A 23,954-nucleotide genomic window follows, 5' to 3' on the forward strand; every position below is an offset into this window, starting at 1 on the left:
CTGTGCAACTGCAGCCAGAGAGAGGAGTGAGAATATGTGCGAGAACCAACCCTGCAGACACCAAGGTCAGTGAAGAAGGAGGGGGAGGAGGTGCTCCAGGCACCAGAGCAGAGATTCCCCTGCAGCCCGTGGTGAAGACCGTGGTGAGGCAGGCTGTCCCCCTGTGCCCATGGAGGTCCACAGTGGAGCAGATATCCACCTGCGGCCTGGGGAGGACCCCATGCCGGAGCAGATGGGTTCCCAAAGGAGGCTGTGACCCTGTGGGAAGCCTGTGCTGGAGCAGGCTCCAGGCAGGACCTGTGGCCGGGTGGAGAGAGGAGCCCACGCTGGAGCAGGTTTTCTGGCAGGACTTGAGACCTTGCAGGGGACCCACGCTGGAGCAGTCTGTGCCTGAGGGAATGCACCCTGCGGAGTGGACCCATGCTGGAGCAGTTCATGAAGAACTGCAGCCCATGGGAAGGACCCATGTTGGGGAAGTTTGAGAACTGTCTCCTGTGGGAGGGACCCCATGCTGGAGCAGGAGAAGAATGTGAGGAGTCCTGCCCCTGAGGAAGAAGGAGCGGCAGAGAACTTGTGATGAACTGACCGTAACCCCCATTCCCTGTCCCCCTGCGCCGCTGGGGGTGGGTAGGTAGAGAATTCAGGAGTGAAGCTGTGCCCAGGAAGAAGGGAGGGGTGGGGAGAAGCTGTTTTAAGATTTGGTTTTATTTCTCATTACCCTACTCTGATTTGATTGGTAATAAATTAATTCTCCCCAAGTTGAGTCTGTTCTGCCTGTGATGGTAGCCAGTGAGTAATCTCCCTCTCCTTGTCTTGACCCATGGAGTCTTTTGTTATGTTTTCTCTCCCCTGTCCAGCTGAGGAGGGGAGTAGTAGAGTGGCTTTGGTGGGCACCTGGCATCCAGCCAGAGTCAACCCATCACATAAGTACACTTTAAATTGGGATGCAAATTATTTAGACTGAACCATTCTTTATAAAATGCTACTGGATATTGTATTAACCAAACCTGCAGAAGAGGAGAGCACTCTTAATGATGGCACAATATGAGGAATGGTGCATTGCAGTTGAGGTTTATTTGTCATATCGGTGATGGCATGTCCTGTAATTTCCAAAAGGCAGAATTTCTTAAACATGGTGACTATCCTTGAGATGTAAATTGTGAAGGAGTGGAGGTTCTCCTGTTATTCGCAATTGAGTACTGTTCTGTGAAAGGAAATCCTGTGTTTTGCTGCAGCCCTTGGACTTTCACAAAGTAAGCATGCCTTTACAGCATGCATTTACTTAAAAAAGTAGCAGTTTTGATCTGTTGTATAGCATCAGATTTTTAACATAGACCTCTTTAGGGAACATTACCATTCTGACCATCCAAAGTTCTCCTACTCGTTCTTTTTTTAATCATGAGATAAACTGTGTGCCTGGATTTGTTATTTCATTAAAACACACACATATGAATGCAAAAAACCAAAATACTTCAATTGTTACTAGTTACTAGGTAATTCACACTGGAAATCTGGATTGCAACAGCTCCATAAAGAAAATAGTGTCAACAGAGAATCTGGGTAGTAAGTTAGTAACTTCGGGGGGGGGGGGGGGTGGTAACTATGCTGGTCTTGACTGGATGTCTACCAGTATCAGCAATATGTTGCTGTCTTGGGCTTTTTCTTTATTGTCCTTGTTTGGAAGATTTGCCCAGTAATGGGAAAGTGAGTGCAGGAAGAATGAAACTGACATTAATGGTACATTTTCAAGTGGCCACAAATTATGGGAAGCAAAAGCTGTACATACAAGAAAAGCAAAGGCTAACTTTGATTTTTAATTAGCCCAGACTTTGTGGTTATATTTGGGAATTTGACAGGCAGATTCAATGTTTATATGTTAAGCAGTTTAAGTAGTATTGCCCTTATTTTTAATTACACGTATACTATTTCATGATAATTAACAATTTTAAAATTTGGGTTTCTTTTGGAAGTGCAATTGCTTGAGGTTGCCGTCACAGATCTGTGTTTATGAATTCATGAAAACTTACCAGATTTCCTCCACCCCTAACGTGTTATTACATGACAACTTGGACTGTTGGAAAACAGAACTGAAAATTTAGTTTGGCATGGGCCATGTACAGATATTTTCCAGGTAGCCCATTTAGGGTCCTAAATGCATATTGTTTCTGTTGCAGGCATATTCTGGTGGGACAGTAGATTATTTTTTTTCTTTCCTTTTCTTTTTGCCCCCTTCATAGCCAAAATTCATACCTGCCTTGAGCCATGTCAAAACATCTGTTAGGTTGTAGGCTAGATACCGTTCTCTATTTTTGTTGTCTACCAAAAAGAACTTGTATATTGAAACCAAATTTCCCAGTTTTGGTATTCTGATTAGCAGAACTTTATCATCTTTGGGCATCTTGTCCATTTGGAGAAGGGTGCTGGATTTTTCCTTTGGGTTTTAACATACTGGTAGACCTAACTTGATGAGCCATACTTAGTATAGAAAAAAATATTTGAATACCTCTGGTGGAGATAATTGCTCTGTAATTGTGCAGTATGTTTGTGCATTGGGGCATACAGAGTACCTCCTGCATTTGAGTTAAAAATTAAGATTAGAATATCCAGGCTGTTTTAGGGAATTACTGATTACTGGCAGAACAAGATAGCACTGCCAGTGAAAGAATTTAGTTGCATTTCATGTGGAAGGAAGACTGTTATTTAGACATTAACTGTGGTGTTGAAATAGTTCTGATGGAAACAGTTGAAACTATATTATGAAGGAAGGCAAGGGACAAAAAACCCCAACTGATTTTGGATAAGCTATTCAAGGTGAATGAAGGTAGAAGAAAGAGGTTGCCAGCAACAGACCAAGGTTAAAAAAAAAAAAAAATCCAAAAGTTATTGAGATAAGATCTCTATCTTATAATGCCAGGAAGCAAGACAGAAAAGCTGGACAAAGGACAGAAGAGGACAGCAGTGCAGAGCAGTCAGTCATCAGGATTAGCTGTGTAGTAATATCTTGTTCATGATGACACAGTCTGTGAGACTGAGGATGGTTTAGTGTATTGAATGTTTTTTAATACCATATGTTAATGTTTTCAAAATACCTGTAACATGCCATGTCATACTGAAGTGGATTAAAGAGTATACAGTCCAATCTATAACAGCCCAATGCTGTTAAATATTTGACACTTGCTTAGTCTGCTTAGTATTTCATGAGACAAATAATAACCTTGCAAGGAAAAACACTCCTTACTAATAAAGACTAATCATATGCTTTAATGTATCTGCATGCCTTTGGGCTCATCTTCTCTGGTGAATTTAGCAGCATGCCCAAAGATTTTTAATGTATCAAGTAATTATGAAAAAAGTTGCCACCTGCGGTCTGTTGAGAACTTACTACCCTATGCGCTTATTTACTGAAGTTTATGGAAGTTATAAAATTCTTTTCCTGAAGAATCCATTGACCTATGTACTCTAGAAGATTTGCAATTTCATGTTCTCTATCAAATGGAAATACTTTTCAAACTGCATTTAAAAATCCAAATAGAGTGGTGTTTTGAGAGAGAATTAAATGAAAAACATCTATTCTCTTTCTTTGGGAATTTGTCTCCACGTTAATGTATCACAGGCCAAACCTAATTACCTATTCAACCTATAGTTTATTTGATCTGCATGCCTGAGTGTCCTACAATCAAATTTACTGAAGAGCTTCTCACTTTTTTCTGCATTAAAACAATTGCCGTGAAGCAGCTAACAATTAAAAAATAAATGAGTTAACACTTTCTGCTAAGTGCTACCATTTAAGTTGTAATATGCAATTAAAAACTACATTTTAATTTCTGTTCAATTACATTAACTTAAATAGTAATTTTAGTGTTATATTTGTGAACCATTTAATTGTGACATTTTTCCTCTGGCTTGCATGATGGAAAAGTAGATTTTATTTTGAGAATGCAGCAAGAAATAACCTTTTTTCCCCCCATGGTTTGCTGTAATAACAAACAGAAAAAGACAAAATTAGCTGGGTTTTGTGTAAATATGATGGGACGGTTTAATTTCAAAAGCCATAAAAATATGTCATAATTTGAATTATTTCTCATGTTTTTGAAAATTATCTACTTCATAGGAGGAATATTCAGATTGCTTTATGGTAGTGTAGGTAGGTACTTGAAACATATTTGGTCCTGTTAATGGCTATAGGTTAAAGAAAGCTTCATATTATGTCTAGAATCACAGCCTGGTAGAACCTGAAGTGTGAAAACATTAATTGCAGAGCAGTGGCCTTTTTCAGGTGTGTATTGCTAGAGACAGATGCTTTTTACTACTTTTTGGCTTTAGCTCCTTTTTTTCAAAAGAAAATGGTATTTGAATTGATGCATTGCAAATAACGTATTTTTATGTCAATACTAGATGGAATTTGCTATGGAACAAACTCCATATTAGAATGGATTTTTTTCTCTTCCCCTCTGAACCCAAGTCCCTCCAGCTCTTTTTAGCATCATGAAAATCACTCAGAAACATTCTCTAACTTCCAGCCTAAACTTATGGTAAATTAACACCTAAGTGCTCATGTTCCACTTCTGTGATGTGTTAGTCTGTTAAGTTCATGTAACTGGGTGTAGGGGTGTGAACAGGATCAGAAAACCATTCTGGATTATACAGAACAAAACCTGGCCTAAAAAGCATGTTTGTTTGGTTTTGTATTTCTAAAGCTAGATCCTCTGTGTCTCTGGAAGGATATTATTTTATCCATTTGGTAGTATCTTCTGCTTTTTTGATCTCTGAATAACACTGGAAGTTTATAGTCATCCTTCTGCCAGTAAACCTGGCTTTTTTTATGTCACTTCCAGTTGATGAGGTTCCAGCTTATGTATAAATGGAAAGGATCATGCGCTTTATTTAATGCCATCCCATTTGTATTGGCAGATTCATAAAGTTCTTAGATATGCGAATCTTTGCCAAGAAACAGAATGTTAAAATACCAGGGTTTTTTTCTGATGTCCAATCCTGTTCTGTGAAAACTTGTATTTTAGGGCTAGGAATGAACCTTAAGATAACTAGTTGTGTTTCCTCCTGTTAAAGAAGTTCAGGTATTGCAGTGACCTGTGCCTTGAACCTCATTTTGTTGAGGACACAGCAGCTTTGCTACCAAGAAGGGTTCTTAGTATCATTTAATTAGACCATTGCTGGAGAAGTCATCGCAGAACAGTCTTTCTCATAACTCAGTATCTTCCATACAGCAGTGTCAACATGACTGGTGGATCTGCCTAAGAAAAGAGGAAGAGTATAATGTAAGAGAAAATATACTTTTTTCTCCTGGGATTTTCAAAGTTTGATGTGAGTGGGCTAGCAGGAGAAGGATGGCAACAAATCACGTGATGAGTATGTACTGAGAGATGTACTAGGAAAACTGTAGCTCCTGAAATGTCATCCCTCATACCTCTGAAAACAAAACTCAAATTTGCTAGAAGTGCAACAGCAGATTATAGGAGGCTGTTCCTCTGTGTATATGTTGTGACTGCATGGAGGAGTTATGGGATTTTGGATGCATTTCTACACTGACTTTGATAGATACCTTTTTTTTTTCCCCTCAAGCCACGTAGAATTTTAAGTGGTGTAATTTTGAAAAATCTTTTATCTTTGTTAATGATTTCCTAACCTATAAATTACTTATACCTTCACCCAAATTTAACTGTTTTAACAGGACTTTGTGATTCAGGATACAAGAACGTTATTCAGCATGTAAGAATAGGCACAAATGAGAGTGTCCCTCTGAACATCAGGAAACACTTTTTTACTGTGAAAGTGACTGAGCACTGGCTCAGGTTGCCCAGCGACGTTGTGGAGTATCCCTCCTTGGAGATACATATTCAAAAGCCGTCTGGTCATGGTCCTCAGCAGCTGGCTGTAGGTGGCCCTGCTTGAGCAAAGTGTTGGACCAGATGACCTCCAGAGGTCCCTTCCAACCTCAACCGTTCTGTGATTCTGTACTGTTAAGTGGTATGCATTTACTCATTGCCTTTAACTCCATTCTCAAAGAGTGCAAGGGTAATGTCAGTTTTCATTGACTAAAAGAAAGTATTCTGAGAGAAACATCTTATTCATCAAATAGAAGTTATGTCTTTCCTGATCAAGGAAAACTGAAACAGAAATGATTCTTCAAAATACCTCTCATTACAGAAAGCCGGGGGTAGGAAGTTCATTAGTTAGCTTAGGCTTCTGATACTGTTTGAGGACTGTGTAAGGAGTAATTGTTCTGTAACTTTAAATGAGGACATTTGCACTCTAATAACTTAGTTCTCAGTTTTGTGTCCTTTTCATATATGCTCATTTTATCTGTGTTTTATGGAATTGTCATTTTTATCTGTGATCTCTTCAAAATTTGTGATCATGAAAGGGCTTCAGTATTGCAGTGAAGGCAATCAATACATGCTGCCATTTAAAAGAGGTGACAATAACATCTTTAGAATGTAGACATCCATGGAAGATTTTCTTTTTTTATAAGCTAGTCAAAAAAAAGAAAAATGTGAATAAATTTTTCACAAGTGCCTAAATCACTGAGGGAGTAACTTTTGATTAGAAGTCAATAACTTTTACCTAAAATTATCATTGGTTAGTGTAGGAAATCCAACCGATTTGTTTTGTTTACCCAATAGAGAACAAATTTTTTATTTATTTCTTGTGGAGGTAGATTTGCAGACTACTGTATTACTAGCAGAGTTTTACTTTAAATCTGCTATTTGTGCTGTTGTAACCAACAACAGCAATCGTAGGTGCTGGCAATCTTCTACTCCTGTAGTTTTGAAGAGAGATCACCGAAGAATTCTTCCCCCAAACCCCTCATAAAAACAAACAAGGATGTTGTAATTTGTTATTTCATAATTCTTTGGTGGGTTTACTGTGGCTGGCTGCCAGGTGCCCACCCAGCTGCTCACTCACTCTCTCTCCTCAACAGGACTGGAGGAGAAAATAAGGTGAAAAAGCTCATAGGTCAAGGTAAAGGCATGGAGATCAAGTAATCAATTACTGTCACAGACAAAACAGACTCGACTTGGGGAAAATTCATTTATCGCTAGTTAAAATAGAGCTGGATGGTGAGAAACAAAGACAAAACCTCTAAAACACCTTCATCCTGCTCCCCTTGAAGTTGAAGGCTTAACTTTACACCTTCTTTCCCAGTTCCTCTCCCTCCTCCCTGGTCCCAGTGGTGCGGAGGGGATGGGGGATGGGGTGTTTGGTCAGACTGTAACAGTTCCTCACTGCCGTTCCTTCCTTCTCATGCTTTTCCCTGCAGTAGTTTGGGACCTCCACAGACTGCACTGGGGATATCTGCTCCAGCATGGTCTCTTCTGCAGGCTACCAGGGAATCTCTGCTCCAGTGCCTGGAGCACCTTCTCCCCCTCCTTCTCTGACCTTGGTGTCTGCAGGGCTCTTTCTCACACTTTCCCTCATTCCTCACGCTGCTGTGCAGCCTTTTGCCCTTTCTTAAATATGTTTCCCTAGAAGTGCCACCAGCTTGGCTGATGGGCTCAGCTGTGTCCTGCAGTGGGTCTGCTGGAGCCAGCTGGAGCTGGCTGTGTCCAACACAGGGCAGCCCCTCACCTCCTTCCAGAGAGGCCACCCCTGCTACCAAAATCTTGCCCACAGACACCTGACTAAAAATTCTCACTTTTCCTGTCCTATTTCTAAAGAGTTTTTAAATAAAATACTGAAGTGTTTTCATTCTTTTTACCTCCCCTGTTTTTCCAGGTGATGTAGCTTTAACCAGATGATTGTTCATATCAATGACTAGTCATTAACAAGTCATTAGTTTAGAGCAATTTCAGCTCTATTGACAAGAAAATATTTTTATTAAAGTAATTTCGAGATTTTTTTGAGGTGTTCTTGTTCTGCAAAACCTGAAAATTACTCCTCAGCATTGCTTTCTTCTACAGATTCTTTATGAAGAACTGGAGCATTTTCATGGCTCTGAATTCTTGAAGTAGGAATAAATAATGAGTAGGAAAGGGGGGGAAAAGATCAGCTCTGAATGGCTATGTGTAATTTGGGGATTTACATGAAAAAAAGGTGGAAAATAGACACAGAGAAAATCTGTAGAAATTACTCAAGGTTGGAAATGATATCTACTGATACTTGGAGAGTGACCTTTTAACTTAGCAGGTGCCTTCATGGGAGAAAATACTTGTTATTAAAGGGTTGCTCAGTCTGGGAGGAAGACACAGAAAGGCCAATAGCTAGAAGTGAAAGCCAGAGATGTTCGAATGAATTTAGTATAATAGCAATCATCTTGTGAGCATGTGTCTCATGCAGTGCTTCATTTTTAAGTCACTGTTTGCCACCTTTTCTGTCAGATGACCGATTACTACTGTTATTCGAGTGTCTGCAACTTTCTGAATATTGTCATAACTTAAAAAAATTCTTACTGCTTCATGTAGCTGGTTCTTAACTTGATTTATATTTACTTCTGAACATCCTCCCCTGCTTTTTGTCTGTCTGCTAGAACACAATTTTTCAGTGTTAAGGTATCGCTTATTGTAAGTCTAGGAATAGCCTGGCAGCACCATGTAATACTGCTGAAGGTGGTGGTGGGAGAATCTATTATTCACTCGGGCTTCCTGCTGAGGTTAAGTAAGTGATACATATAGATATTAGATATAGGCACATATAGAAGCACAGCTTAGGAATGAGAAAGCTGAATAATAATTCCTTTTTGACCGCATTAGCTGTGAAATGTACTTGTAAATACAGATTTTAGTTGATGTTTCTGAATAGATGGCAACTGTTTTTGCTTTCCCTAGAACCTGGCGAAGCTGTTACGTTGATGTTACACAGTTACAGAACGTACTTGCATTTTGGTTTCTAATATGCTTAAACTCTCAAAGTAAACTTAAATTTTTATTTTTTTGTTTTTAATGTTTGAAAATCATCTATTAATATGCAGTTAGGATGGGTTGACAGACTGCTTGAAGTTTTAAAAAAATTTTGTCAAAAATTGTGAATAGTCAATATGGTAGCCAGTGGAAGAATCTAAAATATACCCATTTTACTGGAATTAAGCTATTCATGTCTCAGGCTAAAAAGTGAAGATAGCTGCTTAATTGGGGGAAAAAAGCTTCAGAAAGGGAAAGGCTTATGCAAAAGAGCATAAGATTTGCAAGTCAAATGCAAATCCAAAATAAGATAAGCCCAAGAACAAAAAATTATTACTAATTATTACTTTTTTCTAAAGAAAATAGATGAGGGAACACTGCCAAGGATTTTGTTAAAGTAGTAGATGATCAAAATATAAAGCAGTTTCAAGAAGATGCTAGGGTTAAAAGTCCTTTTCACCCATGTTTACTACAAAGGAGTTCAGGGAGTTTTTGATATCATGTATTGAAGACAAATGGAGAGGGAGGGAGTGTTTTAGATTGAAGCATTCATCTGAAGTTGATAAATAAAAAATTGCTTGGAACAATGGTCTTCACCATTAGTTGACTTAAAAAGAACTCTAATATTAAATCCATTTAATATTGCTGTTAATATTTTAGCAATTACTTAAATGAGCCTTGAAATGAGAGATGGAAATAGGATACCAATTTTTGAGCTTCATTGAGGATTCTAGGAAGTATGGACTGGTTAGCATGAATTCCATACTGGGTAATATCTTGAAATTATGAAATTAATGATAGTATTAGATGTGCAAATTTTGAAATAGTAGTAAAAAGTCAGTGCAAATTTAAAGAAAAGTTATGCCTTATTATTAGAGCTTTACAATGTACTTGGATTTTATAAAGCTTTTGACATGTTCTGTCAGCAAGACTTCTTAGAGAGACAAAGTAATGATAAGATGAAAGGGAGGATCTTTAATGTTTAGTTAAAGAACAGAACACAGATACGGTTTTGTTATTGCAAAATGTCACTAGAGGAGTTTCATGTCTATCTGCAAGTATCTGTTCAGTACTGGAAATGGTCTATAGTGTGGTTAATTGCAAGGGGTCATGCAGAATTATTCTGGGCAGTACTAATTGAAATGTCTGTGAAATCCCCATTCTGAAACAGCCAAGTTCCAGAAAAATCTCTCCTGAGGTCTCCTGTCTTTTCCTATGGACTCTCCTACTGCATAAAAATTGTCTTCAACTGTGTGTTTAGAAATTAAAGGAACCACACTGCTTACTGGTAGTGTTGGTGTTTGTTGTTGGTTTGGGGTTTTGGGGTTTTTTTTTTGGTTTTTTTTTGCTTTCTCCCTCCTATATTATGTATAAAGCTGTAGAGCAGGGCAGAAATATATTGGACAGAGAAATGGAAAGGTAGCAGGGTATGGTGAGAAGTGAGAAATTGAATGTGTGTAGAAAGCCAGCTTATAATGTTGATTAAGAGCAAAAATGGGATGAGGAGGGTGGACAACTTCATCATTGGCTTTATAACAGAAATGGATGGATTCAACTTCACACTTAGGAAATCCTGTGATGGGTTGACCCTGGCTAAACGCCAGGTGCCCACCAGAGCCGTTCTATCACTCCCCCATCCTCAGCTGGACAGGGGAGAGAAAAATATAACAAAAACTTGCGGGTCGAGATAAGGACAGGAGAGATCATTCACTAATTACCGTCACGGGCAAAACAGACTCAGCTTAGGGAAAATTAACTCAATTTATTACAAATCAGCCAGAGTAAGGTAATGAGAAATAAAACGAAATCTCAGAACACCTTCCCACCACCCCTCCCTTCTTCCCGGGCACAACTTCACTCCCGGATTTCTCCACCAAACCCCCCCAGCGGCACAAGGGGGACAGGGATGGGGTTTACGGTCATCACACGTTATTTTCTGCCGCTTCACCTCCTCAGGGTGAGGGCTGATCACACTCTTCCCCCGCTCCAGCGTGGGGTCCCACCCACGGGGTCAGTCCTCCACGAACTTCTCCAACGTGGGCCATTCCCACGGGCTGCAGCTCTTCACGAACTGCTCCAGCATGGGTCCTTTCCACGGTGTGTAGTCCTTCAGGAGCAGACTGCTCCAGCGCGGGTCCCCCACGGGGTCACAAGTCCTGCCAGAAAACCTGCTCCACGGGCTCCTCTCTCCGCAGATCCGCAGGTCCTGCCAGGAACCTGCTCCAGCGCGGGGTTCCCACGGGGTCACAGCCTCCTTCGGGAACCCACCTGCTCCGGCGTGGGGTCCTCCAAGGGCTGCAGGTGGAGATCTGCTCCACCGTGGACCTCCCTGGACTGCAGGGGGACAGCCTGCCTCACCAGGGTCTTCACCACGGGCTGCAGGGGAATCTCCGCTCCGGCGCCTGGAGCATCTCCTCCCCCTCCTTCTTCACTGACCTTGGTGTCCGCAGGCTTGTTTCTCTTACATGTTCTCACTCCTCTCTCCCGCGGCTGTTTCTCCCTCTCCCAACTTTTTTCCTTCTTAAAAATGTTATCACAGAGGCGTTACCACTATCACTGATTGGCTCGGCCTTGGCCGGCGGTGGGTCCGTCTCAGAGCCGACTGGTATGGGCTCGCTCTCTCTCGAACACAGGGGAAGCTTCCAGCAGCTTCTTACAGAAGCCACCCCTGTAACCCCCCCCGCTACCAAAACCTTGCCACATAAAACCAATACAAATCCTTAATTCGGGTTGGGGGCAGCTGTGAGGGAAAGAATCTCTCTGTCCTGAAACATTTGCTGCTGTATGTGGTAGAAGACCTCATCCTGAGGCAGATGAAACTTCATGCTTCCGTTCTTAGGTTCTCACCCTTCTCCAAGAGCTGTTGTCTACTTACATTATGTAAATTGTTTAACATTTTAATGCTTTTAATGCTGAAGGCATTCCTGTGTGAGGAATACTATAGACAAAAATGATTATGGATAGGTTATTATCTTGACAAGCTTATGTTATAAGTGAAGATAATTAGTTGTATCTTCATATTTACATGTAGTTGCTTCAAAAAATTCTAAAATTAATCTCTAATGTTCTTTTAGACCCATGTAATATATAGTTGAAGATTAAGTTACTGGGACCAGAGGATATGCAACCAAGAGTTCAAAGGAAATTTAAGGATTAAATAATTCGATTAACTGTTTATTTTCATGGGTGCCTGAGGACTGAAATGGCAAATGTGTCATTCTGTTTATTTATTAAGTTGTCAGTGGAATTCAGGGACCTTTACAGGCCTGTATATCTGACATCTCTTTAGGGAAAACTACCAAAAACTGAAATAAAGGATATAATTAATGAACCAGGTAAATATGACCGGCATGGAGTCCTGAATATTGCTTCTGTAAAGGGAAGTCCTGCCTTAAACCTTCTGGACTTCATAGAAGGATTAACAAATATGCAGGGAGAAGGTAATCTGATTGATAAAGTCTGCTTGATTTTCCGGAAGGGTTTAACAAGGCTTGTAAGGAAAGAAAGCAGTCATGGGATAAGAGGAAGGATATTTTCCCAGGTAAATAATTAGTTAAAAGAGGGGAAATGGAGGGTAGAAATAAATAGCTCTTTCAGATGAGCCTTGAGGTGAGAGAGTTTATCAATGGTAGCATTATTTGGAATAGTGAAGATGAGAAGAGACACTGAAGAACTGCAGAGTGATCTTATAAGTTTGCTTGAGCAGTAATATGACAGAAAAATTCTCCAGTATGTAAATACAAAGTGATGCAAATGTTGATATGGTGGATGACTGTCCTAACTTCATGCACAAGATGATGAACTCTGAGCTGCTAGTGATACTTGAGGAGTGAGTTCTTAGGAATTATCAGTGCTGGCTTCACTGAAAACATCAGCTTAGGATCATTCCAAAAACCAATGTGAATGTTAGAAATTGTTAAGAAAGGAATAGAGCGCAAAACAGAAGAATCCTTATTCCACTGGATAAACTTATGATTAATCCTGCTGTGTGCAGTTTGGTACCTCATTTCAAAGACGTTCATTATAATGGAATTGCAGGTGGTTTAGAAAAAGGCATCATGGGCAGTATTATGCATAAAATGGCTTTTACATGAGAGACCAGCTGAGTAGATTAGGACTCTTTAGCCAGGAAGAGACAACTTATAGGGGGATACTATAGAGAGAGATTTTGAACAAAGTTGTAAGTGACGTGGAAGTCAGTGCATATAGACTATTTGCTGGTTCTTCACTCAAGGCCAAGAGCTAGATGTCATCAAAACTAGCAGGAGCCAGGTTCGAAACAGACAAAATAAGGTGGTTCCTTATATAATGGGTAGCAGATGTGTGCAGCTCCTCATGAAGATGATGTTGCAAATCCAGAATGTTTACATAGTTTCAGGGGAGGCTGGAAAAAACATTGAAAAGCAGATTCATTCAGAGTTACTAAATAGATAAAATATATCAGCCTAGAGAAATTCCTTGAGCTGAAAATAGTTGGAGTCTGGGAAAATATTAGGGGAAGTATAAGTAACCTATACGCTTGCCTTCCTCTTACTCTTGGTATCTGCATATGGTCCCTGTTCTTTCAGAGCAGAGTGGGACTGGAAACGGCGAATGATAAACACAATCTTCCTTGTTATCACAAAGTATGTTGTTAAAGTTTTCTGCAGCTGCACTCCCTGAGCACAAATGATGAGCTTACTGGCCTACCTTGACCATTGCTCTGTAACAGTATAGCTGTCTTTGGTTTTGTTGGCTCAATAAAAACGGTACTAGTGGAAGTTGGTTTCGAGTAAGAGCTTTGAAGGAGCAAAGGGTTATGTGACCATGTGGCTTTGAATATGAGTTCAGATCATTAATACCCTTTAGCAGATCTTTAGAGCTTCACAAGAGATCTTCAGAACTGTAGCATATCCTTAGTGTTCAGCAACAGCTGGATCACAATGCCAGATGTGTATTAGACTTGATAAAACAAGACTGACTGCAGACTTCTTATAGGTAAAGCAAGACATTTTAAGAATATAGAAGAATATTAGAAGAAAAATAAGACATTATGGGAAAGAAATTAAATCAGGAAAACTTTTACATTCTGTTCCTACAGTTACTGGATAGAAACACCGCCTTGAGGAAACATTTAACCTACATTTGTGCAACTCTGGGATTTTACTAGGACCCTTGTTCTACAAATTTTTGCACAGCTATTTTTAAATAGATGCTGCCTCACAGTTTAGTTGCAAGGTCATGGACTACACATGCTCAAATCAGTGAATCACCAAAATTTGATGAAGCATAGCACAAAGTCCTAGCTAGATTGAAAATGTTAGCCAAACTTCCATACAACAGTGATTTTAATTGAATCTACAGTATATTGATGACAGGAAGAAATGGTCTAAAGCTAAAATTTAATCTAAAAAATCCAATTAACTCATATTGCCAAGTCAATATAGATAACTTTAAAAGTTTCTTTACAAACTCTCAAACAATAGCCACTTCCCAATTTTATCAATAAAAGGGTATATAGTTTTATACTTATTAATGTTAACAGGTCTAAACAAGTCAGACTGTTTTCTTGAAAACAAATGCTTTGTTGTCTAAAAATTTTCTTTTAATGTAATTGAAAATAGAGTTGCTCATATTTAAAAAAAAATCCTAATAGCGTACAGCTCTGTCATGCTGAAAGAGGTGGTATGGAATTGCCAAGTGCAGATGCACATATAAGAGTGATGCTAAACAATAAACCACATTCATATTTCATTTCTGTAGAAGGTGCATAGTGGTTTGGGTGAACTAATCCTTCAATATTGCCAGCTATGTATAATAAAACATGTTAAAGGATTATTATTTATGGGAATGCTATGAATTTTTTATATCTACACTTGTAGCTTATTTTCATTTTAAAGACTGTAGACCATAACTCTGTACTTTTAATTTTGTATTCAGTATGGGGAGTTAATTCCAGAATGGAGCTTTTTTGATGCAAAATCTGAATGCTTGTGTAGTAACAACAGCTGTCTCCTCACCATGTGGTGTCTTCCATTGCTTTACTGAAGAGATGAATTTTGGCCCAGTGTTTCAGTAATATTGGACACACATAGTTTTTGGTGACAAAGCAGTATGTTTATGCATTTATTTGACTCTTGCAGTTACAGTTGGCTACAGATTACAACGGGGAGAATACATTCACACCATGACCACCCTCATAGCTGCTTGTAGTAGTTGGATCACAGTAGGCGCTGTTGCATCTAAAGACACAATTAACTGTTGCTGAGGAATTGCAAATTCACAAAAGCTCTTTTACAGCTTTAGCAGTTGAGAGTGGATTTTCTAAAAGCTTTTTCAAAGATTTTTCAAATTTATAAATGTTTTAGATCATCACATTTTAAATTATTTAAATTATTTTAAATTATTGTCAGCTTGAAATAAGATTAACAAGTTGATATTTTAATGTAGCTAATGAATTCTTGCGCTGTGAATTAGCTATGTAATTAGCTACAGATCTACGGAATGATTTAGTTTTGTCCATTATTTAGGAAGATAACCTTATGAGTTCTGTAATATTTACAAATCATTAGTAAACTTGTGAGCACCTAGGAAAGTCAAAGCTTACCGAAAAAGTCTGAAAATAAAATTTATCAGAAAGCTTCCGATGTGTACATCACTAAAAAGATGATCTTGATTTCCGTGTGTAGTTGCCTAGATATGCTTTGGGTATGGTAAGAGAGAATAGCTGTGAATTTACTATTAAAAAAAAACAACAACAAAACAAACAAAAAACAAACCAACAACCAAAAAACCCCTCCAAAACACCAACAAAAAAAAACCCACAAAGTTTTAATACAAATTAAATTTTAAAATTACAGTAAACTGCTTATTAGGGCTAATTTTGAGGTATGAAATTTGACTAATTTTTGAAAAAAGGCTTTTAACCAAAAATCTTAGAAGAATTCATTATTTAAATTAGTGATGAAAATTTTTGTAAGTAGAACATTAAGTACCCCAAATCTTCCCTTCTAAAAATCTCTGAGAAATATTTTAGTACAAAATATATATATATATATGGGGTACAATATAACAAATAAATAAATGGAGTATATTAACTTGTTTACTACAATAGAATTAATAAGGTGTTATGTGGAGATTTTCTATGCATTTATCATTTCTTCTGTAGGCCAGAGTGTAATTGTATGATAATGCGTGTAATGTATGTGTGAGATCTCTCACATACACACACATGATTTAAGTGTCTTGCATTTGAGTCATCATAGACAATTCATTTTATACTTGTATTAAAAACTATCCGAATATGAACGTCTGAGGCTTTCAGCATGGAATAAAGGACTACGTGGATCCAAACTAGGACGATTGATGAAATCCTTGCTACTATTGGCTATTATTTACTGTCTTTTAAGTGGCAGGTTGTATTTATGCCAATTTATCTGCTTCAGGGAACACTCTTGATAGCAGAACAAAGTGAATAAAAGTAGTTTGCTTTGCAAATGAATGCAAATGGTGGAGCCTTTCGGGAAGCCCTTTAACAGGAGCAATGCACTTTGATTATGAGTGAAGCTGCCATTTGGACATGGTGAAAAGAGCACGCTTGAACCATTGATTGGGGGAGACAGTAAAAAGTCAGGAAGGGCCCCGTTAAGCTTGCGGTGCGGCAGGCGGATGTCAGTGTGGTTAGAGCACAGTGGGAGAATGACAGGCAGGATTAGTGTCAGGGAGAAGCTTTGCTGTAGTTGTGGAGATGGTCCCTGGGGTCACTCACCTCTGACTGTTGTTCTGTGCTGATGGCTCTGTAATGCAAACTGCTTGATATGTGCCTGTTCATTATCGGAAATGGTGATTAGAAGAGGTATGTCATAAAGAATTCCTTAAAAATAAATAAAATGGCAAACTACTGATGGTAACAAACGTTTGGCTCTGCGGTCGCTGCCAAAGATGCTGCAAATGGTCTCTGCGTCTTGCCTTCGGAGGCAAGCACGACTTCATGCCTTAAACTGCTGTACTTGCATGTTCCTTGCTCTGTTCACCTCTATTTGGCCGTTATGAAGACAGTTATTTTTAACAGATTGTCTTATGTAGTTAGAGCAAAACATTTTTATATCTTTTGGTTATTGGGTGGTAGAAGCATCCGGTTTGGTTTTGTGGCATAACCGTGTTTGGGGCAGGGGCGGGGGGTGTGTGTGTTTGTTTAATAGTCTTAATGGAGTATCAGAATCAACAGATTTCATTCCTGAATCATACCAGAATGCTAAAACATAGGATGATTACAGTGACAAGAAGCTAAAATGACTGTTCTGTTTTATTTAGAGGCTTTTTTAAAATGTAAGAACGAGGATATTTTCTTTGTCTTTGCTGAAAAATCTTACATGTGCAATTAAATAAATGGCTAAAATTTTGCATCTAAAGCTGTGATTTAATCTTCCATAAAAGTAATGTTGCCTTTTACCTTTACTGCATTTTATAGTGTTATGTACATAGTATAAATGTTGATGGAAATTAAATGTGTTAGTGTGTACAATATACAAAATGCATTTTTTGAGTTTTAAGGATTTTTTATATCTTACTGTTGGTCTGTTGTTTTCATGCATTTTCAGCATCAGCACAGGGAGATGGTAGCCAGATACTTGAAACTATTTCTCTCTCTCTCTTTTTTTTTTTTTTACACCATTTGATTAATTTGTTTCAAGGTCTTTTCAGTATATTACCTCACAAAAATATGTCCAATATCCTAGTGTAATGAATGTTTTACAAATGTTTTACAGGCACCTGAATGGACAGAGGAGGACCTCAGCCAGCTGACAAGAAGTATGGTTAAGTTCCCAGGGGGGACCCCAGGTCGATGGGAAAAGATTGCTCACGAATTGGGTCGATCAGTGGCAGATGTGAGTTCACTCAGATTTGCATTGTATAGAGAGTGACAAACCAGAACAAGACAGGCAGTGTAGAAGGCAAACGTATATGGGGGCCGACATTGTCTTTTGAGAGGGACTACAATCCTTTTAGGACCTGGAAGTGAACCATTAACTAACTATGCAAGAAGCAGATGTCAGCCAGTTTCTCCCTCCACAATTAACAGCTGTAACTGATCAGCTGGACGGGGGATTCTGGTGCTTAAAGTCCTGAGCTACTGTAACCCAATAACAGAAAAACAATGCGCTTCGGGTTTTGTAGCAACCTCCTTTCGCTGCAAGCCAATGTTTGTGTGACTTGGTTAAAGATTACATTTCTGTTTCAAGCCAGTCCTTAAAAGATGTAGATGAGCTAATGGTGTTTAGACAGGTGGTTTCCATTAATTAAACTGAAATATCTTTACAAACTTTAAAATGAGTTATACATATGACACCAGTCCAGTCCCTTTTTCTGGATTATAGCATAGTTAATAACCATATTGTGTCAAATGATTAATATCCTTGTTAATTCATATTTTATAGTATTGTACCAGATATCAAAGAAAGCTTGTACTTACAGATTTTAAGTGTTATGATCTTAAAACCCTTAGGGGCTAGGCTGTAAAAGACTTTTCCTTTTCAAGCAATAGATCACTAGAACATGATGTAGTGTCTGCTGAGGACCATTTGAAAGCCCTTTCAGCTGACCCTATTTTATAGGCTCTGGAGAGGTTAATGAGAATAATGTTCAAATCTGTTCATGTACTTTTTCAGATTAGATGTTCTTTATTTATTATATTTTGGGAATTATCTTAAATAATGGGAAACAAAGTCTCTGGTTAGTGTGAAATATAACCCATTATAGCCTTCTGGGCAATTTGAATACTTCTTAAGTGGTTTTTTTCCCCGTTGATATAATCACAAAAAGATTTTTTTAGAAGTTATTTTTAAAGACTTAATGCATCTATACAGTTCTGTTACATATACTAGAAAACAAGCCATTTGCATTCTTATAATTTTAGAACAACACATATTATTTGCAAATAAGTAGATGTAAGGAAGAAGTCACTAACCTGCTATGCAAGTGATGAAATTAGGTCTTTTTTTTGTTTGTTCTGTTTAGTCTTGTTTATCATACTCCTTGAAGTATTTATACTACTGAATTGGAGTGACTTTATTAAGAAGGTGCTACATTTTATTAAGCAGATATTAACAGCAAAAATATTTCATATGACTTGGTAGTACGCGGTATGCATGGGAAAGATCTTTTGAGAGTGCTTTGGAAAAAGTGATTAATTTGCTTGATACTGATAATACAGACATGTGATAGGTATATGTGGAACCATTCCACAAAACTAACACTATCTTAAGATTCCTTTTGCACCCATTTTCTGCTCTATTCCTTGATGCAGATGTAAAAACGGTCTTTATTAAGAATCCTTTGCGTAATATATTTGGCCACACATCCAGTACTAGAAAGAAAAAACAAAGCTCAGTTGCTTCTTCCATTAGCTGAGAAGTCTTGAGCAACATGCTGTTTGTTTCAGTGAATTGGAAAGAGAAATGAAAGAAAGGCTTATGTTCTATGAGCTGTCATTTTCTTGTATGAAAAAAAAAGGAATTTTCAGGGATTTTTATTTGTGGAGAAAGGTCTGCCTGTAATCCTTTTTACTTCCAGTGACCTCCAACTCTGATTAATGTAAGTGTTCTCCACACAAGTTTTTACTTCTCTAAAAATTTCCAACTGCTGATAATGCTGGGTCAGCCTTCCTGGCACAGACTACATTAGAGTTTCTGTTACTTTTATCATTGCATTGCATGGAGTTGCAGCAATTAGGTTTTAAGAGGAAATGCTTAAACAAAAGCTTCCTGGAAACTTCTCTGGATCTCAAACTGTTATTGAATCAGTATCAGCAATGCTGAAACTGGGAACTCCTTCAGATATATCTATTCAGCTGTTGAACAAGATGTACAGCTTATCCTTTATATTTGTTGAAGGTGACATAGAATAGCATCTAAATTTACAGCAAGGATTCTTATTTTGCTTGGGCATCACCATAATTGGATAAGAAATGTTACACTAAAACTGCAGGAAAGACTTCTGGTTTTGTTAAACTTTGTGCAAGAAAAAGAGGTGTTTCATGTTCAGGCAGCATTTGCTGCCCAAACTGTTCCCTGTTTCCACTGCAAGAGGTGCAGGGAGATAAGTTTTGGTATATGAGGTGCTGTTTTGAAAAAGCTTGTGTAGCAGAGTTTGGGAATCCCTTGCTTATAGCTAATTTAACATTAGTCAAGCCAGAGGGAGTTTGAAGTGTGTATTATCTGGCAAATACACTAGGTCTTAAAAAAGAAAAACATTCAAGGGCAAATTTCCGACATTTTCTCTGACACAGGAAATACCTTTTAAAAACTTGAGACCACTTTCTGCGTGTTTCTTCTCCTGTAAAGTATCAAGAGCAGTAAGGCTTGCTTTTCCTTTCACAGTTAGAGAACTATAGTAGAAAGGATTGACATGGTAACAGTGTGCTTGTTTCCATGTGATTTTAAGCATTCAAACCCTTTTTAATAGTAGATTAGCTAAATAGGTGTTAATAAAAACAGTTCAAAGTCATCCAGTCCAAAATGATCTCTCCATTGTTGCTTCTGTCTCAAAGCTTTCTTCCTCAGCAAAAAAAGGTTAGAAAAATATTTCAATACTTTTTAAAGAATAAGCTGAAACCATTCATATATACCAGAAAAGCATCAGTGAAATTCACTTCCTCTACCCCAAAGAAATTCCATTTCAAATTGCCTTAAACTCCTTCCTTTTTTAAAAAAGTAAATTCTTACATCAAGCTATATTCATTTCCACTGGCAATTTTTATGCAGGATGAAGTGACTTGAGAGTGTTCTTGGCTTTTATGAACTTTTCAGCTTCATGGTGTTGTTTTAACTTAGTTTTGTGGGTTTATTTGGTTTGGAGTTGTTTTTATATATTTCTGAATTTTCCTCCTGCCATTACATTAATGAGTTTTGGAACAGTATAAAGGGAAGTGTCTAATGCTTGAAGCTTTAATACTGCTTTTTCACATACAAAGAAGGCCCCAAAAGTTTGTGTGTCTGACTCATTTCCAGAGAGATTTGTTCAGCTTGGAAAATTCTTCCTTGATTTTGCTAGAACATGACTTTGATACTCCAGAATCTGGTGAGCACATGTAAATCTTATAAAGTGAAGAGGAACTGAAAGTATATTGGAAGATGAGTAGAATTCAAAAAGGTCAGGACAAATTGGAAAAATAAGGTGAAAAAATAGGGCGAAGTTAAAGACAATATATGCAAGGACACATAGCAAGATGGTGATCAGGTTCACAAATAAAAGATGCCAAACAACTGGCTAGGGGTGGGTCTTAAGCAGGAGGAATGTGGGGATTAGCGGAGATAATGAGCTAGATACAAGTCAACAAACAGTGAGTTGTTGTGAAAAAAGCAAGCATCTTACTGAGAATATACAAACAGAAGGATGGTAAACCTGCATCTACATCCTTAGTTTGTGTCTAGTTTTCAGTATTGCATTTAAACACATGATTCAATATGAGAATCCAGATGAGAATGAAGAGAATAATAGGTCTCTAAGTGTGACCTGCAAGGAAAGATTGTGAAGGAATTAATTTTGTTGAACTGAAATAAAATATGAACTGAGGATCTAAGTATTCAACTACATAAAAAGAAAACTGTAAAGAGGAAGGGGCTTGTGCACTGTATTAGTTTTATAGGGCAAGAAGTAATTACCTCAAATTTTATCACAGGCTGCAGAGTTAGGACATTGAGGGGCAAAGAATTACAATGGAGATGATAAAGCAATGGAATAAGCTGCTGTGGATGCTCTGTATTTGCAGGCCTTTGAGAACAGGTTACACAAACATCTGCAGGAAACAACATCAATGTAGTGATTCTGCCTGAAGTTAGGTCCTTCTCTTCTTATGGTCTATGATTGGACTAGCAAGTGTAAGCTGTCTAGGAGGAAAAGGGGAGGAAAAAAAACCTTCCCTACAATTGGAAGCATGTGTGAACTAATCTTAAAAAATGTAAAATTAAAGACAGATAGTCACTATAGTATACCTTAGCTTGACTGTTCTCAAATTCAGTAATTCCTAACAAGGCATTCTTTCAGATTTTTTTTTTCTTTTCTACTACTATTCAAATTGGGGGTTTGTAGACATTTAAGTTTGTTAATTGTTATTTCCCAAAATGCTGCACAAATAAGGATTACTGTAAGGCCCATTATATGGGCATGTCTACCAGATTCTCCGTCCAAACAGGTACTTCCACACAATGTGATGCAGGCCACTGGGAAAGTGCCAGCCGAAATCCAACAACAAACAGCTTTGTCCATGCTGTAGTGCTCCCGAGTTCGTTCAGCTCTAGTGTTTCTATTTAAGCTGCCTCATGTGATACCAGCATAAATATCTTTGCAACATATTCCTATGCTTTTCAGCTTAGAGCTAGGTTAAGCTTGCAACCATGGTGCAGACATACTGTAAGAACGCTTATGACTTTAACTTTTGTCATGTTAAATACAGGTTATGTTTATCTTGTCTCTCTTCAGGAAGACATCCTTTAACAGCCAATGAATAATCAACCCAAAATAGATGAGGTTAAGTTGTGCTCATTTTATCAGTATGTTTAATTATTTAAATTGCTAATTGTCATTTTAATATGTGCATATTGGGAATTTAGCAATCTTTTCCTGTAAAGATGATTTTCAACTGGCTTAGTATAATGAAAACTTACTGCTTTCACAACTGAGAGCTGCTACAGCTCTTTAAGTAATTTTTATTGCAATTGGCTGGTGTTATAAATTAGATTTTTAAGTATTTTGATTATGAAAGGGAAATGGAGTTCAGTTAACTCTAATCAGGATTCCTGCCTGCTGACCTGGTTACCTGTACCACTGCTCTCTGTCATCCTCTAAACATCTGTTCTTTGACCCATTTTCCTTGCTGAATTTGTTGCTCCAGGGTTAGTTCTCATTCCTGTCCTCCAATACTTAAGGAAATAATTGACCTTTTAAAACAAAATTTAAAAGTTATGTTTGAATTTCCTAAGCACTGTGAACACCCTATAACATAGTATAAATAATGAATGGAATGGAGTTTCAAGGCTACTATTTCTGCAAAAATGATATTGTTTGATTTGACAAATGCTAAGCCTTATGAAGATTTATAACAATGATTGTCAGCTTTTGCTGAATTCAAAAATTTAGTAAAAGCACTTAGATGTGAAATTATAGAATTATATTGTACTTGACAATACCTACCTTTATAGATAAAAAGTTTAAAAAAAATATTTGCTGAAAGGCATAAATTAATTTCAGTAACTACAAAGGACGTTCAAATTGTAAAAATAACAGAGGAAGTAAAAGCTGTCTGGCATGCCAAACAGACTTTAATGTGATTATTAGGTACAGGTTTTTTAAATTAAAAGCAAAGAGTTCTCAGATTTCATACATGTGAAGTAATATCATTCACTTGTCTTACAGGATTTAAACTGGTTCTGTTTGCTCCTGCAGTCACTAATCTCATGCATTTGTGTTGCAGAAACAGACTGACTGGAATTTGCTGCCTGTATAGAAAAACACTAAGGTAGACAGCAAAACAATAGACAGGTAGCTATATTTGAGCAGACATTCTGAATTATCATGAAACCCAAAAGCATAAGGTTTTGGGGGTGTGTTTATTTTGCGGTGTCTCTTGTATGTCCAAACAACAGTTTCAGCATTTAAGTCTGACTGGATGAGTTCATACTCATTGTACTTTATACGCCATTCTAAACTAGATTTCTTATTTTTGACAAATGCAAGCTCTTTACCTTGCCAGCAAGAAAACATCTATATGAGAAATGATCCATATGTAAAAGTTCATTAATTTATTAGGTTTTTTGCTTCTGGAGATTGTTTTCCTAAGTCTGTTTTACATTTCATTTTGTACACTGTGTCTGTGTTAATTGCTGTGCTCTCCAGTTTTGAATATTCTGAAACATTCACCCTTAGCAGCTTGCATATATTTACATAATCAATAGTTCTTCCAGATGCTTATTGAAGTATAAAGACCTAGCTTTGGACTGAGGTCCAAAAGAGGTTATGAATATCTAAGATGGGATTTAGATCGTATGTAGGTCATGTAGATCCCTCAATCTGAGAGTGAAATCTTCGAAACACCTGTCTAATCCTAAAGACACACCAGAATGT

At 37.9% G+C, this 23,954-nt stretch overlaps 1 protein-coding gene across 1 annotated transcript in view; it reads left to right on the forward strand.

The window, feature by feature from the left end:
- Positions 1 to 23,954, forward strand: part of DNAJC1 (DnaJ heat shock protein family (Hsp40) member C1) — a 114,991-nt gene that overhangs the window by 82,027 nt on the left and 9,010 nt on the right. The window contains exon 9 of the mRNA XM_075047756.1: positions 17,603 to 17,722. Coding sequence (XP_074903857.1) covers positions 17,603 to 17,722 — 120 coding nt within the window. The remainder of the gene's footprint in view (positions 1 to 17,602; positions 17,723 to 23,954) is intronic.

This window comes from Buteo buteo, chromosome 2 (assembly GCF_964188355.1).
Source record: "Buteo buteo chromosome 2, bButBut1.hap1.1, whole genome shotgun sequence".
Classification (NCBI taxonomy): Eukaryota; Metazoa; Chordata; class Aves; order Accipitriformes; family Accipitridae; genus Buteo; species Buteo buteo.